The 18,103-nt window shown below is 43.1% G+C and overlaps 1 protein-coding gene across 1 annotated transcript in view; it reads left to right on the top strand.

Moving 5' to 3' along the window:
• Nucleotides 1-18,103, top strand: part of lrrc7 (leucine rich repeat containing 7) — a 480,097-nt gene that overhangs the window by 444,648 nt on the left and 17,346 nt on the right. The window contains exons 21-22 of the mRNA XM_070886128.1: nt 4,559-4,651; nt 4,737-4,796. Coding sequence (XP_070742229.1) covers nt 4,559-4,651; nt 4,737-4,796 — 153 coding nt within the window. The remainder of the gene's footprint in view (nt 1-4,558; nt 4,652-4,736; nt 4,797-18,103) is intronic.

Below are 18,103 nucleotides of genomic sequence, written 5' to 3'. Positions count from 1 at the left end.
TGGGCAGGACTGGAACCAATGTCCAAGGAGGAGTGTTTGCTAGTGCTGTTGGGGAGGAGTTAAACTAATATGGCAGGGGGATGGGAACCAATGCAGGGAGACAGAGGGAAACAAATTGTAGACAGAAGCAAAAGACAGAAAGGAGATGAGTAAAAGTGGAGGGCAGAGAAACCCAAGGCAAAAAACAAAAAGAGCCACTTTGCAGCAAAATTCTAAAGTGTTAAAAAGGCAAGCATGAAGGCTCTGTGCCTCAATGCGAGGAGTATTCGGAATAAGGTGGACGAATTAACTGTGCAGATAGCAGTTAACAGCTACGATGTGGTTGGCATCACGGAGACATGGCTCCAGGGTGACCAAGGCTGGGAACTCAACATCCAAGGGTACTCAACATTTAGGAAGGATACACAGAAAGGAAAAGGAGGCGGGGTGGCGTTGCTGGTTAAAGAGGAAATTAAGGCAATTGTAAGGAAAGACATTAGCTTAGATGATGTGGAATCGGTATGGGTGGAGCTTCAGAATACCAAGGGGCAGAAAACGCTAGTGGGAGTTGTGTACAGACCTCCAAACAGTAGTATTGATGTTGGGGAGGGCATCAAACAGGAAATTACGGGTGCATGCAATAAAGATGCAGCAGTTATCATGGGTAACTTTAATATGCATATAGATTGGGCTAAGAAACTGGAAACAATAGGGAGGAGGAGGATTTCCTGGATTGCATAAGGGATGGTTTTTTAGACCAATATGTCGAGGAACCAACTAGGGGGGAGGCCATCTTAGACTGGGTGTTGTGAGAGAGGATTAATTAGCAATCTCGTTGTGCGAGGCCCCTTGGGGAAGAGTGACCATAATATGGTGGAATTCTACATTAGGATGGAGAATGAAACAGTTAATTCAGAGACCATGGTCCAGAACTTAAAGAAGGGTAACTTTGAAGGTATGAGGCGTGAATTGGCTAGGATAGTTTGGCGAATGATGCTTAAGGGGTTGATGGTGGATGGGCAATGGCAGACATTTAGAGACCGCATGGATGAACTACAACAATTGTACATCCCTGTCCGGCGTAAAAATAAAAAAGGGAAGGTGGCTCAACCATGGCTATCAAGGGAAATCAGGGATATTATTAAAGCCAAGGAAGTGGCATACAAATTGGCCAGAAATAGCAGCGAACCCGGGGACTGGGAGAAATTTAGAACTCAGCAGAGGAGGACGAAGGGTTTGATTAGGGCAGGGAAAATAGGATACGAGAGGAAACTTGCAGGGAACATTAAAATGGACTGCAAAAGCTTCTATAGATATGTAAAGAGAAAAAGGTTAGTAAAGACAAACATAGGTCCCCTGCAGTCAGAATCAGGGGAAGTCGTAACAGGGACCAAAGAAATGGCAGACCAATTGACCAAGTACTTTGGTTCGGTATTCACTAAGGAGGACACAAACAACCTTCTGGATATAAAGGGGATCAGAGGGTCTAGTAAGAAGGAGGAACTGAGGGAAATCCTTATTAGTCGGGAAATTGTGTTGGAGAAATTGATGGGACTGAAGGCCGATAAATCCCCAGGGCCTGATGGACTGCATCCCAGAGTACTTAAGGAGGTGGCCTTGGAAATAGCGGATGCATTGACAGTCATTTTCCAACATTCCATAGACTCTGGATCAGTTCCTATTGAGTGGAGGGTAGCCAATCTTTTTAAAAAAGGAGGGAGAGAGAAAACAGGGAATTATAGACCGATCAGCCCGACATCGGTAGTGGGTAAAATGATGGAATCAATTATTAAGGATGTCATAGCAGTGCATTTGGAAAAAGGTAACATGATAGGTCCAAGTCAGCATGGATTTGTGAAAGGGAAATCATGCTTGACAAATCTTCTGGAATTTTTTGAGGATGTTTCCAGTAGAGTGGACAAGGGAGAACCAGTTGATGTGGTGTATTTGGACTTTCAGAAGGCTTTCGACAAGGTCCCACACATGAGATTAATGTGCAAAGTTAAAGCACATGTGATTGGGGGTAGTGTGCTGACGTGGATTGAGGACTGGTTGGCAGACAGGAAGCAAAGAGTAGGAGTAAATGGGTACTTTTCAGAATGGCAGGCAGTGACTAGTGGGGTACCGCAAGGTTCTGTGCTGGGGCCCCAGCTGTTTACATTGTACATTAATGATTTAGACGAGGGGATTAAATGTAGTTTCTCCAAATTTGCGGATGATACTAAGTTGGGTGGCAGTGTGAGCTGCGAGAAGGATGCTATGAGGCTGCAGAGTGACTTGGATAGGTTAGGTGAGTGGGCAAATGCATGGCAGATGAAGTATAATGTAGATAAATGTGAGGTTATCCATCTTGGTGGTAAAAACAAGAGAGACTATTACCTGAATGGTGACAGATTAGGAAAAGGGGAGGTGCAACGAGACCTGGGTGTCATGGTACATCAGTCATTGAAGGTTGGCATGCAGGTACAGCAGGCGGTTAAGAAAGAAAATGGCATGTTGGCCTTCATAGCGAGGGGATTTGAGTACAGGGGCAGGGAGGTGTTGCTACAGTTGTACAGGGCCTTGGTGAGGCCACACCTGGAGTATTGTGTACAGTTTTGGTCTCCTAACTTGAGGAAGGACGCTCTTGCTGTTGAGGGAGTACAGCGAAGGTTCACCAGACTGATTCCCGGGATGGCGAGACTGACATAACAAGAAAGACTGGATCAACTGGGCTTGTATTCACTGGAGTTCAGAAGAATGAGAGGGGATCTCATAGAAACGTCTAAGATTCTGACGGGTTTAGACAGGGTAGATGCAGGAAGAATGTTCCCAATGTTGGGGAAGTCCAGAACCAGGGTCACAGCCTAAGGATAAGGGGTAAGCCATTTTGGACCGATATGAGGAGAAACTTCTTCACCCAGAGAGTGGTGAACCTGTGGAATTCTCTACCACAGAAAGTTGTTGAGGCCAATTCACTAAATATATTCAAGAAGGAGTTAGATGTAGTCCTTACTACTAGGGGGATCAAAGGGGTATGGTGAGAAAGCAGGAATGGGGTACTGAAGTTGCATGTTCAGCCATGAACTCATTGAATGGCGGTGCAGGCTAGAAGGGCCGAATGGCCTACTCCTGCACCTATTTTCTATGCTTCTATGTTTTTCTCCGCACTCATCTTGTTCATGAGACCCACTTCCTGCTCCCTCAACTCTATTCCCACCAAACTGCTGACCACCCAACTTTATTTTCTGGCTCCCATGTCAGCTGACATTGTTAATGGTTCTCTCTCCTCAGGTACTGTCCCCCTCTCCTTTAAATCTGCCATCATCACCCCTCTAAAAAAAATCAATCCTTGCAAACTACCACCCCATCTCCAACCTCCCTTTCCTCTCTAAAGTCCTTGAATGTGTTGTCCCCTCCCAAATCAGTGCCCATCTTTCCCGCAACTCCATGTTTGAATCCCTCCAATCAGATTTCCGTCCCTGCCACAGTACTGAAAGGGCTCTCATCAAAGTCACAAATAACATCCTTTGTGACTATGACAAACATAAACGATCCCTCCTCGGCCTTCTTGACTTGTCTGCAGCCTTTGACATGGTTGACCACGCCATTCTTCTCCAACGCCTCTCCACCATCATCCAGCGAGGTGGGACTGCACTCGCCTGGTTCCATTCTTATGTATCTAATCGTAGCCAGAGAATCGCCTGCAACAACTTCTCTTCCAGCTCCCGCATCATTACCTCTGGTATCTCCAAGGATCTACCCCTCCTATTTCTTATCTACATGCTGCTCCTTGGCAACATCATCTGAAAAAACAGCATCAGCTTCTACATGTACGCTGAGGACACCCAGCTCTACCTCACCACTACTTCTCGCGATCCTTCCACAGTCTCTAAATTGTCAGACTGCTTGTCTGACACCAGTTCTGGATGAATAGAAATTTTCTCCAATTAAATACTGGGAAGGCTGAAGCCATTGTTTTCAATCTCTGCCACAAACTGCGTTCCCTAACCATTGACTCCATCCTTCTCCCTGGCATCTGTCTGAGGCTGAATCAAACTGTTTGCGACCTTGGTGTCATATCCGACCACATATAATTACAAGTTGTTGTTGTTTGAAGGGTGACTGTGCAGCTATTAATTATAGAGGATGAACTGTGTGTTGTGCTGGCTCTGGAGCGTAGCACTGGCATAAATGGCCCGGGTGAATTATGGGGCAGCTATCTTTAATGTTTTGCATGACATGATGCACATTCCCCATCCCAGTTGAAATCAATTAAATTAACATGGACTAAGAATCAAATCTTGAAGGTCACGACCTGAAACGTTAACTCTGTTTCTCTCTCCACAGATGCTGCCTGACCTGCTGAGTGTTTATCAGAATTTTCTGTTTTTAAATCAAATCTGGGAACCTTTCTGGTCTGTAGTGCTCAATTTCATACTAGACAGTGAACTTACCAACTGAACCATTAGAGCTAATCACTAGATAACTTGTCCTACAATGTATTGCAGCCTACTGAATCATCCCATATTTATACCAGAATGGTCTGGAATGCTGTACTTACACTCACTATCCTGTTTTTGTTTTCTCTTGAACTCAGTTTTGTGTGAGAATAGAGAAGAACCCTGGCCTCGGCTTCAGTATAAGCGGGGGAATAAGTGGACAAGGGAATCCATTCAAGCCGTCTGATATGGTAATCTTAAACAAAGCAAAAAAGTGCAATTGCATTTGTCCCTGATAACTTACAGGCTACAGTAACACTGCACTACCCTCCATAGGTTGATGCCAGCTATCAAAGGATGAGCAGAAGTCAGCTACAGATGGTAAAGGGAAATGGTGTAAGTCAGCAAAGCTGGGACTTCGTTAACAATAAATGGCATGCTTTTTAATTCTCCCCAAATTAGGATAAAAACATTTCTACATCATTATTTTATTGACTAATTTAGTAATGATTTCAAAATACCAAAAGATCTCCAATGAAATACTATAGTCCAGAATTCATGTTTTACTATCTTGCCATCCATACACAAATCACAATTTGTTCACAGAAGCCTAGGTTTTCTGATTGTTATTATTTCAACACTGATATTAATCCATTTATTTTAAATGGGTCACACCAGTGTTAAAATAATGTGATTAGAAAATCTAGCCAGAATGTATTATTCAATGCAGCTGTAGTATGCTGTATGCCAAGGTTATGTTTTCTCATGGTAACTTTGGTGATTATTAGTATCTCTTTGTAACAGTCTCTTGCTTATGGCTCATCTTCCTGATATCACAGCCTTTCATAGGATCTAATGTATTCACGCTGTGGGGGTCTTTGTAATAGTTTGAATAATATCCCTCACGCACAGCAGGAACTTATACAATCTTTCTGGAGCTGGGGAATCAGCTGTTTATTTTGTCATGGGGTTCACCCTCTCCCATATGACTCCCTGCTCCACTGTATAAAGGCCCAGGACTTGCATTATAACTTAGTTCTTTTTGACCTAAGCTATTGTAAAACTTCCTAACTATAAAACAATATTAACAATCGTAGTAGGGCCTGAGGAAATAGTCAGGAAGGATTGTGCTGCATTTGACATGCTTCCATTCGAAGAATGATGAAAAATCTACAAGGTAATCTTACTTTATATTAGTTTCCTTCACACACTCAAAGCGCCATATTAAAGTTGTACCAGTTTAGGTGATGGATGCCCTAGTTGGGACACCAAAATGCCTGTTGCCAAAACATATCTGCCAAAACCATCATCCTGTCCAAATTTGACCAATCATGTTCATAAATGATATCAGGGCAGTTGTGAGAGACGATATTGGCTCTAATGAACAAAATGTTGAATCATTGTGGGTGGAGATTAGAGATAGTAATGGGAAAAAGTCACTGGTGGGCGTAGTTTATAGGCCCCCAAATAATAACTTCACGATGGGGCGGACAATAATCAAGGGAATAATGGAGGCATGTGAAAAAGGAACAGCAGTAGTCATGGGGGATTTTAACCTACATATCGATTGGTCCACTCAAATCGCACAGGGTAGCCTGGAGGAGGAATTCATAGAATGCAAACGGAATGGTTTCTTAGAACAGTATGTAACAGAACCTACAAGGGAGCAAGCTATCTTAGATCTGGTTCTCTATAATGAGACAGGAATAATAAACGATCTCCTAGTAAAAGATCCTCTCGGAATGAGTGATCACAGTATGGTTGAATTTGTAATACAGATTGAGGGTGAGGAAGTTGTGTCAGAAACAAGCGAACTATGCTTAAACAAAGGGAACTACAGTGGGATGAGGGCAGAGTTGGCTAAAGTAGATTGGAAACACAGACTAAACGGTGGCACAATTGAGGAACAGTGGAGGACTTTTAAGGAGCTCTTTCATAGTGCGCAACAAAAATATATTCCAGTGAAAAAGAAGGGCGGTAAGAGAAGGGATAACCAGCCGTGGATAACCAAGGAAATAAAGGAGAGTATCAAATCAAAGACCAATGCGTATAAGGTGGTCAAGGTTAGTGGGAAACTAGAGGATTGGGAAAATTTTAAACAACAGCAAAGAATGACTAAAAAAGCAATAAAGAAAGGAAAGATAGATTTCGAAGGTAAACTTGTGCAAAACATAAAAACAAATAGTAAAAGCTTTTACAGCTTTATAAAACGGAAAAGAGTGACTAAAGTAAATGTTGGTCCCTTAGAAGATGAGAAGGGGGATTTAATAATGGGAAATGTGGAAATGGCTGAGACCTTAAACAATTATTTTGCTTCGGTCTTCACAGTGGAAGACACAAAAACCACGCCAAAAATTGCTGGTCACGGGAATGTGGGAAGGGAGGATCTTGAGACAATCACTATCACTGGGGGGGTAGTGCTGGACAGGCTAACAGGACTCAAGGTAGACAAGTCCCCTGGTCCTGATGAAATGCATCCCAGGGTATTAAAAGAGATGGCAGAAGTTATAGCAGATGCATTCGTTATAATCTACCAAAATTCTCTGGACTCTGGGGAGGTACCAGCGGATTGGAAAGCAGCTAATGTAACGCCTCAGTTTAAAAAAGGGGGCAGACAAAAGGCAGGTAACTATAGGCCGGTTAGTTTAACATCTGTAATGGGGAAAATGCTTGAAACTATCATTAAGGAAGAAATAGCGGGACATCTAGATAGGAATAGTGCAATCAAGCAGATGCAGCATGGATTCATGAAGGGGAAATCATGTTTAACTAATTTACTAGAATTCTTTGAGGATATAACGAGCATGGTGGATAGAGGTGTACCGATGGATGTGGTGTATTTAGATTTCCAAAAGGCATTCGATAAGGTGCCACACAAAAGGTTACTGCAGAAGATAGAGGTACGCGGAGTCAGAGGAAATGTATTAGCATGGATAGAAAATTGGCTGGCAAACAGAAAGCAGAGTCGCGATAAATGGGTCCTTTTCGGGTTGGAAATTGGTGGTTAGTGGTGTGCCACAGGGATCGGTGCTGGGACCACAACTGTTTACAATATACATAGATGACCTGGAAGAGGGGACAGAGTGTAGTGTAACAAAATTTGCAGATGATACTAAGATTAGTGGGAAAGCGGGTTGTGTAGAGGACACAGAGAGGCTGCAAAGAGATCTGGATAGGTTAAGCGAATGGGAGAAGGTTTGGCAGATGGAATACAACGTCGGAAAATGTGAGGTCATCCACCTTGGAAAAAAAAACAGTAAAAGGGAATATTATTTGAATGGGGAGAAATTACAACATGCTGAGATGCAGAGGGACCTGGGGGTCCTTGTGCATGAATCCCAAAAAGTTAGTTTGCAGGTGCAGCAGGTAATCAGGAAGGCGAATGGAATGTTGGCCTTCATTGCGAGAGGGATGGAGTACAAAAGCAGGGAGGTCCTGCTGCAACTGTATAGGGTATTGGTAAGGCCGCGCCTGGAGTACTGCGTGCAGTTTTGGTCACCTTACTTAAGGAAGGATATACTGGCTTTGGAGGGGGTACAGAGACGATTCACTAGGCTGATTCCGGAGATGACGGGGTTACCTTATGATGATAGATTGAGTAGACTGAGTCTTTACTCATTGGAGTTCAGAAGGATGAGGGGTGATCTTATAGAAACATTTAAAATCATGAAAGGGATAGACAAGATAGAGGCAGAGAGGTTGGGGCACAGCCTCAAAATACGGGGGAGCCAATTTAAAACCAAGTTGAGAAGGAATTTCTTCTCTCAGAGGGTTGTGAATCTGTGGAATTCTCTGCCCAAGGAAGCAGTTGAGGCTAGCTCATTGAATGTATTCAAGTCACAGATAGATAGATTTTTAACCAATAAGGGAATTAAGGGTTACGGGGAGAGGGCGGGTAAGTGGAGCTGATCCACGGCCAGATCAGCCATGATCTTATTGAATGGCGGAGCAGGCTCGAGGGGCTAGATGGCCTACTCCTGTTCCTATTCTTATGTAAATATGTGAGGAGTATCCCACATAGTTGCCTTGCAGACACTTTCAATGGAAACCTAGGAGAAGCCCAAGAATTAGATCCAGGATAAGAAGAATGGCCTTTAACCAGAATTTTGCGACACTTACCAGCTAAATAGTCTGCAGGAGAATGCATTCCATTAACCATTTCACTATACACTGCTTTGCCACCCAAGTTATCTAAGATTTTGTCTCCATATATTGCAAATAACTACCAGGAACTCCTAAAGTCCTGAGTTTGATGAAGGTAGAAACAAAGTATTTCTAATAATGCTGTCTTCCAGGTAAGAAACTTCAAAATATAGAAGAGTATCAAACAGTAAGTCCATAGTTTATAAGAGATTACATTACGGTTCTCGGTAGAAACTAAGGGAAATCTATTTGGAAGCTCTCTTTAGTGAGACACAAAGGGCTGAAAACTTACTGAACCAGACCCTAATGATCAATGATCTGTCGAAACCAACCACTACTCTAGGATCATCCTGAGTCCATTTGTCTTATGACTAACCATCTCCTTTCACTCTCACCTCTAATAACAAGTGCAAGGAGCTTATAGATTTCTTTGCAGCAAGATATAAACCATGGAGTCAAAAATCCTCAGCCCTGCTCTGCATGCATAACTGTAGCCTTGGCCCTCAAAGTGAGCATCAGTGTCCTTTGCAGCAGAGCTCATATGTGATCTTGCTCTCTGGCGAGGTGGCACCTGTGGCATCCTATCCCTCTGCCCTAGCCCCTGCAAACTTGTGGCTGGTGATTCACCATATGAAGCCTAGCCTCTAAAGTATGTGTGGTGCCAATCTCTGAGTTGGTGCTTACTAGGGTCAGATTGAGTGAAGGTGCATCTTCAGGAAGGGTGGACTCATCTTCCTGAAGTGACAAGGTTCTCCACATTTTCAGCACCTGAAATTCAAGATAGAGACAACGGTCAGCTTTTAGTGTGAATGTAGAGAAGAGAAAGAAGTGGCTTGTGAAAACAGCTGCAAATGTGTAGGGTAAGATAGAAGTAAGAAGGGAAAATGAGGATAAAGGTGTGAAGAAACGTGATGTCTCCTCCAGCGTTGCCACTAGCCTTGGCCATGACTCTTCCCTGTGCATGATGTAGAGGATGTTTTTTTCCACAGGGGAGAGGATGTGCAGGCAGGCCCAACCTCCTTCAGTGCGGTCTCTTGGAGCAAATTGTGTACAACCTTGAATGAAGGGAGTGTATTAGTGACATCTTTGTAAGGTGTTTAGAGAATATCCCTGTCATGGTTGTATAGTTAGTATCCACTGTGTAAGATGTGAGGTTGGGGAAGTGAGGGTTGCAATAGTGGTGCGTATGTGAGTATGAGGAGAAGGATGTGCACGTAAGAACAGAAGAAATAGGAACAGAAGTAGGCCATTTGACTCCTGGAGCCTGCTCTGCCATTCAATAAGATCATGGCTGATCTGATCATGGACTCAACTTCACTTCCCTGCCCAGTCCCCATAAACCCTTGAATCCCTTATCATTCAAAAATCTGTCTATCCCCACCACCTTAAATATTTTCAATAACCCAGCCTCTACAGCTCTCTGGGGTAGAGAATTCCAAAGATTCACAACCCTCAGAGAAGAAATTCCTTCTCATCTCTGTTTTAAATGGGCGACCCCTTATTCTGAACGATGCCCACTAGTTCTAGATTCCCCAATGAGAGGAAACATCCTCTGTGCATCTACCCTGTCAAGCCCCCTCAGAATCTTATACGTTTCAATAGGATCACCTCTCATTCTTCTAAACTCCAATGCGTATAGGCCCAACCTGCTCAATTTTTCTTCATAAGACAATCCCTTCATCTCAGGAATCAACTTCGTGAACCTTCTCTGAACTACCTCCAATGCAAGTATATCTCTCCTTAAATAAGGAGACCAAAACTGTACGCAGTACTCCAGGTGTGGTCTCAGTTACCCCCTGTACAGTTGTAGCAGGACTTTCCTACTTTTATATCCCATCCCCCTTGCAATAAAGGCCAACATTCAACGTGCCTTCCTAATTACTTGCTGTACCTGCATGCTAACTTTTTGTGTAGTCTTTCTCCATTTAAATATATTTAAGGTAGAGATAGACAGATTTTTGAATGATAGGGGATTCAAGGGTTATGGGGAGCAGGCAGGAAAGGGGAGTTGAGGCCAAGATCAGATCAGCCATGATCTTATTGAATGGCGGAGCAGGCTCGAGGGCCAAATGCTCCTATTTCTTATATTCTCATGTTCTTATGTTTATCCTTATCCTCACTGGTAGCAAGTACATTGCGCCTGTGGATAGGGTCAGTTTCTGCGGATCTTCGTTCTCTATCTCACTTTGGTTCCCATTACTCTATAAACTTGCCTCAAAGGATTTCCGCCTCATAGTGAGAACAATATTTCCCTCCTCTTGTCCACTGTCTGAACCAAGGGCTCCATCCTGCAGCAGAGAGCCTTGAGGCCTTGAGTGGACCTCTTACAGCCACTTTTAAGTTTCCCTGATGTTTGCAGATAGAGAGCACCACCCCTTTAAGAGGTGCTAGCTGATTTTACATGGTGTCAGAGACGCTCGATCTGCTGCCACCCAAACAGACATGCAGCCAATGATTAGTGCAGATTGCCGTGGCTGCATGCCTGAATCATCATGAGGTCCCAGCACCACAGATGCGCTCAACGCGCATTCCGCTCCCGCGCATCCTGCTCCCTGAGCAAGCATTTTCGAGTGCAATCGAATTTGTAGGCCATTTATTTTGCCTCGGATCACCATTTGGGTATTGCATGTTGCTCATGTCTTCCCTTGTGAATACATGGAGGAAGTAATATCCTATGTGGTTTTTGTGACACATATGGCTATCCATTTTTCTGAACAATGAGTACCCTACAACTGCAATCGCTTTTACTTGCAGACTGCAGTTTTGTCCAAGCTATCTTCTTTGGATATATTGCTGCCTCTTAGAATGGAATAGGTAAGATCGGTGCTGAAGAAAAGGGAGATAAAGGACAGACACATGGGATTAGGATTACTGCCTGTGTGGAAAATAAATGCCAATACACACTGGTTGTGCTGAGTGGCCTGTTTCTGTGCTGCAATTCTATGTAATTCTTCTGTGACCTTATACCCAACTACATTATGGGGCAGTGCCTGGAATTTGTGAGCTAATGTAATCTCTTTGGCAGATTCACAGGTTTTGTTGTTATCCTAACACAGATGAGACTGCACACAGGGAGGTTAAAGTAACAGTGACCTCAGTCTTTGTTAAGACACTCCAGAGTGAGTAACAGGCCTTAGGGGCCGGCTTATATACAGTGCTCCCAAGGGATGCTGGGATCCCTTGGGACTTCAGGGGATGTGCTCCCTGGTGGCAGAACATGGGCGTGCATGCTTTACAGATACACAACAGGTTTCTTTACCTTTTTTGCTACTTTTACCAACCTTAATCCATTCAGTATCCCTGTTACCTTGGTTTCCTTCAACACGTGCCTCCATTCTCCACCTCTGATCCCTGATGACTCGCTGCTTATGCTTCCCCAACTATTTCACAGAGCTGTGATGATATACTAATAGAATGTAGGAGTATCTACTTGTCCTTGCTAATACCCTCACTGTTGTACCTTCCTCTCTATAGTGACAACCATTTAAGCTTTTCGATCAACAAATCATTTTCACATCTCATCAACCTTCTGTTATACCTGGCTTTTTATTTATAAACATCCCATAAAAAACATACCTCATAGCCTCCATTTCAATTGTACTCCTCTCAGCTGTTTCCCTTTTAAACAACCAAATGTTCAAGTGCTAGAAGGTTAGATTACTTGCTGGAGTGCCCATCTAGAGACTTGGACTAACCGGTTGTGTAAATATAGATACATGTGAGTATATTGCAGAAAGTGTGTAATGACTAGTGAAAGGCACTTTGTAAAAACTCTGTGACCCTGGAAAAAGTCTGAAATGAAGGACTCTGTAACTAATAACTTACACCCTGAAAATAAAACCTATGAAATTGTCAAGTTAGGGTCAAATTGCCATGTGAAAATATCAATCATTTAGATCTATGGTCACTGGTCAATCCAGCGTATTACTCAATGTGTAAGAGTATAACCAATTTAGATTTTGCCAGTTTCAAGAATTGATGCAATTTCTGAGATCCAAAATGGGATGGAAGCCTTCTGATTTCTTGGATGGAAAATTGAAGGAAGTGGGGGTAGTTGCTAGATAATTCCTAAATGTGAGGTTTCTTATTTAGTATACTAATGTATTACACAGAGGTGCTGTAAATGATTTGAGTATACCATTCTTAAAAAAGCTTGGATAGCAATCCTGAAATGAAGATGTTCTCATCGCTGTCTCTCGCACAATAAACCTGAGATAATTGTTCCTATGCTATGCAAAATTTCCAAATTTCCACTACTCTGTGTGTGAAAAAATGCTTCCTGATTTCTCTTCTAAATGGCAGAGCTCTATTATTTTAAGATTATGACCCTTTGTTCTGGATTTCCTCCAAAAAGGAAATAGTTTCTGTTTCCCTTTATCGAACTCCTTTATCACTTTAAGGACCTCAATTAGCTCTCCCCTCAACTTAGCTCATGTTAACACACAGATGGCCATTAAAAGCATGTATCTAGCCTGCTAACATGGTTTCTTATTTTTCTTCTTTATAAGGAAGCAGCTGAGTGCGATTATGCTGAAGTGTGTTAGATTTCCCCCAGTATAACACATTGTATAGTGGGTAAAGTAGCAGATAAATAGAAGAGGGTTGTTATCCACTGACACTTTCAGGGAAACTAAGGATGGATGTGTTTTCCACCACACAGTCCCAGAAGCTCTCTGTGATGCATAAGATACCCTATATTTTCAAGGCTGCATTTTAAAGGGAGGCTAGAAATGAAAGAAAGGGAAAAGGTGTGATGTTCATGTGCCAAGGTTCATATTATAGTGCCATTATTGATTAATTCCCTCTGCTCCTCCTGAGAGTCGCTCTTTTGTCTTTAGTTACTACTGTCATAAATTCTGCCTTGTGCCAGATTCCTTCCCATGTATCAGAAACTCGCTCAGACTGAACCCAACACTGCAACCTTGGTGTCCTGCTTGATCCTACACTGAGCTTCAAACTCATATCCTGTCCATTATCAGAGCTGTCTATTTCTACTTTTATAGCTTGTCCACCTCTATCTTTACCTCACCCCCATGGCCACTGAAACTCTCATCCACGCCTTTGTCATATCCAGGCTAAATTTCTCCAACATTCGTCTCACCAGCTTCCTGAGTTGCTCCCGAATCACACTCCAACTTGTCCAAAATTCAGCCAGCTGCATTCTATCCCATCCTAAGTCCTGCTTACCTATTATCTGTGTCCTCATCAACTTTCACTTGCTCTCTATCCCTGAGTGCATTGATTTAAAAATTATAGTACAGTGTACTCATTTAGAAATTCCTACATGGCCTTACCCAACCCTACTGTTACAATTCTTAATATGGGGTGATTAGCCCTTGCTCTCCTAGAATCATAGCTCTTATCATGTGGCAATTTAGAGAGCTCTCAGCATGCACAGTATGACCCTGTATTGTTAGGGAAAGATTTGCTTCAAACACTGCACATACCTTAATATTTTGAAGTACAGGGTATTACTTTGCTTAAAATTTGCATGGTACTTAAAGTATTAAATAAAGAGCATACTAATGGACATTTAGTCCATTCAGCCTACTCCATCCTATATATGACTATTATATTATGGACTTCTGCTCTCCCCCACCACCATCACTTTCAATTTTCTACTTTAAGAACTGTTCAGTTCCTTTCTGAAAATATCCTGAAAAATAAGTACAGGTTGTACCTCTCCAGTCCGGGACTCTCTGGTCTGGCATCATTCCCGGTTGGGGGGGGTCGCGACCTGCGCTGTGTCCTAAGGCTGGTTTCTCCTCCCCGTTGCCTCTGGTGTTCCCTCCTTGGTTGGGTCGGTGCGGAGAGGGAGTGAGGAGCGTGGCAACTGACTGAGGCGCCAAAGCTGAGAAATGCTGTGCAGTCGGCATCTGCGCAGAACGCGGCCGGGTCGTTGTCAGCAGTGTTGTCAACAGTACCCAGTTTAAATAAACACTAAGATCCCCTCACCTGACACCCGGTCGAGCCCTCATCTCCTCTCTGACCCAGCAGTGCTCCCGCTCGCTCTGTAGTGCCATCCACCCCCTCGTTCCATCCCTATGGGAACCCACGCCGACTCCTGATCCCGACCACATTTTCAGGTATGACGGCTGTGAAGCGGTTCCCGTCGACATGGGGAAATCATTCTCCAATTTCATGTGTAGAAGGATTTCCATCTGGCCTCCAAGTCCAACATCAAAAAGGTGAGCGGCAACTCGCACGGGTGTTGTTGGGAGGGGGCAACAATGATGTCACTGGGCCCGAGGCCACCCGCCTGCTCACCGACGTTTGTGTCCCAGATCTGTGGCAGCTTTCAACCTGTTTTGCTTTGGTTGATGTCTGCGCCATTTGGAGGAATCGGCTTTCGTGGGCACCCAAATGCTTTATCGCGTATAGGGATCTATATAAAGACAGCAGTCGGCCTTTCCCTGTCGTCTTTCTTATTCTCCATACTCTTAAAAATTACTCAACTTGACGAACACATAAAAAAAAACAAAGGTTAACAAATTGATAGAATAGTATATTATTCTACAAACCAGAGATTCAACATGGTCTCTCTGCAATTTTACAAAGTTAATCACTTGTCAGGTGACCTCTAGGGTACTGCTGACAACGCAACAGACGGCATAACCTCCCATGGTCCGGAAAATTCTCTGGTCCGGCACCAGTCAGGACCCAAGGGTGCCGGACTGCAGGTTCAACTGTACGGCCATAACCTCCTCAAACTCCTTCTTAGCAAATACTATTCTAGTTCCCTTTTAATGGTGTAAATTGACTATCTTCTCTGGAGATTTTTTTTTCTATTTTGTAACCTTGCCTGATGTTTTTGAATTTTGTACTTATGTCCTCATATTCAATTTGAATAGTTTGCTTCAATCTTATCTATATGTTTCATTATTTTAAAGTCTTGAATTATGTCTCCACTCAATCTTTATTTCAATGAAAATATGTCTAATTGATTGAGCCTTTGTTCATAACTTAATCTTGAGGGCTGGAATTACCCTGCTCCCTCTTCTCTGTACCCTTTCTAATGCATATATGCTCTTCGAGATAAGGTGACCAAAATTAAATTACATACTCCAGAATAAGCCAAACCATGGATTTGTACAATGTCAATATAATTTGTTCTAGCTGGTAATGCAGTGCTCTCTAGATGTAATATAGTACCCAGTTTGCTTTATTGTTAATTCACATGGGGATGAGGTATGGATGGACCAGATGCTTTCAGATTATGATCCATGATCACTCCCACATTCATTTCCTTTTCAGCCTCTGCCTATAGACTCTTTTATGTTATGCCTGTACAGGCTTACTGTTACCTGTACCTATATGCATTACCCTATATTTATCCATATTAGAATCTATCTTGTGTATCTCAGCTATTTACATAATTGCACAAAGTCTCTCTGAAGATAATGAACCTCATTTTTACTTATTACTTGCCCACATTGCTTTGTGTTCATGATACCTAAATAACTTTATGTCATGTCTATATTTATCCTTATAATTTCAGTCTTTTTTATAGCCAGCTCTTTTTAAGGGAAATTAATCAATGCTGCATCAATTAATTCTCTGCATGTTCTACATATCTACAAATCTAGAGAGAGGGAGGGAACTCTTCTAATTTGCATTTTAGAACAACTTGTATTTATACAGCGCCTTTAATATAGTAAAATGTTCCAAGGTACTTCACATGAGTGTTATAAAACAAAATTTAACACCAAGCCACATAAGGAGATATTAGGGCAGATCAAAGAGGTAGGTTTTAAGGAGTGTCTTAAAGAAGGAAAGAAAGGTAGAGAGGCATAGAAACATAGAAAATAGGTGCAGGAGTAGGCCATTCGGCCCTTCGAGCCTGCACCACCATTCAATAAGATCATGGCTGATCATTCACCTCAGTGCTCCTTTCCTGCTTTCTCTCCATACCCCTTGATCCCTTTAGCCATAAGGGCCATATCTAACTCCCTCTTGAATACATCCCATGAACTGGCATCAACACCTCTCTGCGGGAGGGAATTCCACAGGTTAACAAGTCTCTTAGTGAAGATGTTTCTCCTCATCTGAGTCCTAAATGGCCTACCCCTTATCCTTAGACTATGTCCTCTGGTTCTGGACTTCCCCAACATCAGGGACATTCTTCCTGCATCTAACCTGTCCAGTCCCGTCAGAATTTTATATGTTTCTATGAGATCCCCTCTCATCCTTCTAAACTCCAGTGAATACAGGCCCAGTCGATCCAGTCTCTGCTCATATGTCAGTCCTGCAATCCCGGGAATCAGTCTGGTGAAACTTCGCTGCACTCCCTCAATAGCAAGAATATCCTTTCTCAGATTAGGAGACCAAAACTGAACACAATATTCCAGGTGAGGCCTCACTAAGGCCCTGTACAACTGCAGTAAGACATCCCTGCTCCTATACTCAAATCCCCTAGTTATGAAAGCCAACATGCCATTTGCCTTCTTCACCGCCTGCTGTACTTGCATGCCAACTTTCAATGACTGATGTACCATGACACCCAAGTCTTGTTGCACCTCCCCTTTTCCTAATCTGCCGCCATTCAGATAATATTCTGCCTTCATGTTTTTGCCACCAAACCTCACATTTATCCACATTATACTGCATCTGCCATGCGTTTGCCCACTCATCTAACCTGTCCAAGTCACCCTGCAGCCTCTTAGCATCCTCCTCACAGCTCAACCGCCACCCAGCTTAGTGTCATCTGCAAACGTGGAGATATTACACTCAATTCCCTCATCTAAATCATTAATGTTATTGTAAAGAGCTGGGGTCCCAGCACTGAGCCCTGCGGCACCCCACTAGTCACTGCCTGCCATTCTGAAAAGGACCCGTTTATCCCGACTCTGCTTCCTGTCTGCCAACCAGTTCTCTATCCACATCAGTACATTACCCCCAATACCATGTGCTTTAATTTTGCATGCCAATTTCTTCTGTGGGACCTTGTCAAAAGCCTTTTGAAAGTCCAAATACACCACATCCACTGATTCTCCTTTGTCCACTCTACCAATTACATCCTCAAAAAATTCTAGATGATTTGTCAAGCAGAATTTCCCTTTCATAACTCCATAATTGATTATTAAAGATGAAATAACAGAGAGGTTTAAGGAGGGAATGCCAAAGTTTAGGGCCTTGACAGCTGAAGGCACGGCCACCAATGATGGAGCTGATTAAAATCAGGGATGCTCAAAAGGCCAGAATTAGAGGTGTGCAGATATCTTGGGGGGGTTGTGGGGCTGGAGGAGATTACAGAGATAGGGAGGGGTGAGGCCATGGAGGGATGTGAAACCAAGGTTGAGAATTTTAAAATCGAGGCATTGCTTAACCGGGATCCAATATAGGTCAGCAAGCACAGAGGTGATGGGTGACCTGGACTTGGTGCAAGTTAGGACATGGGCAGCAGAGTTTTGTATGACAAATTTATGAAGTGTGGAAAATGCAAGCCCAGCCAGTAGTGCATTGGAGTCGTCAAGTCTAGATGTAACAAATGCATAGATGAGGGTTTCAGCAGCAGATCAGCTGAGGCAGGAGCAGAGTCGTGTGATGATTCAGAGGTGGAA

The sequence above is a fragment of the Pristiophorus japonicus genome, chromosome 8 (genome assembly GCF_044704955.1).
Source record: "Pristiophorus japonicus isolate sPriJap1 chromosome 8, sPriJap1.hap1, whole genome shotgun sequence".
NCBI lineage: Eukaryota > Metazoa > Chordata > Chondrichthyes > Pristiophoridae > Pristiophorus > Pristiophorus japonicus.
Note: the sequence above shows the minus strand (reverse complement) of the source record. Positions and strands in the feature narration are given on the sequence as shown.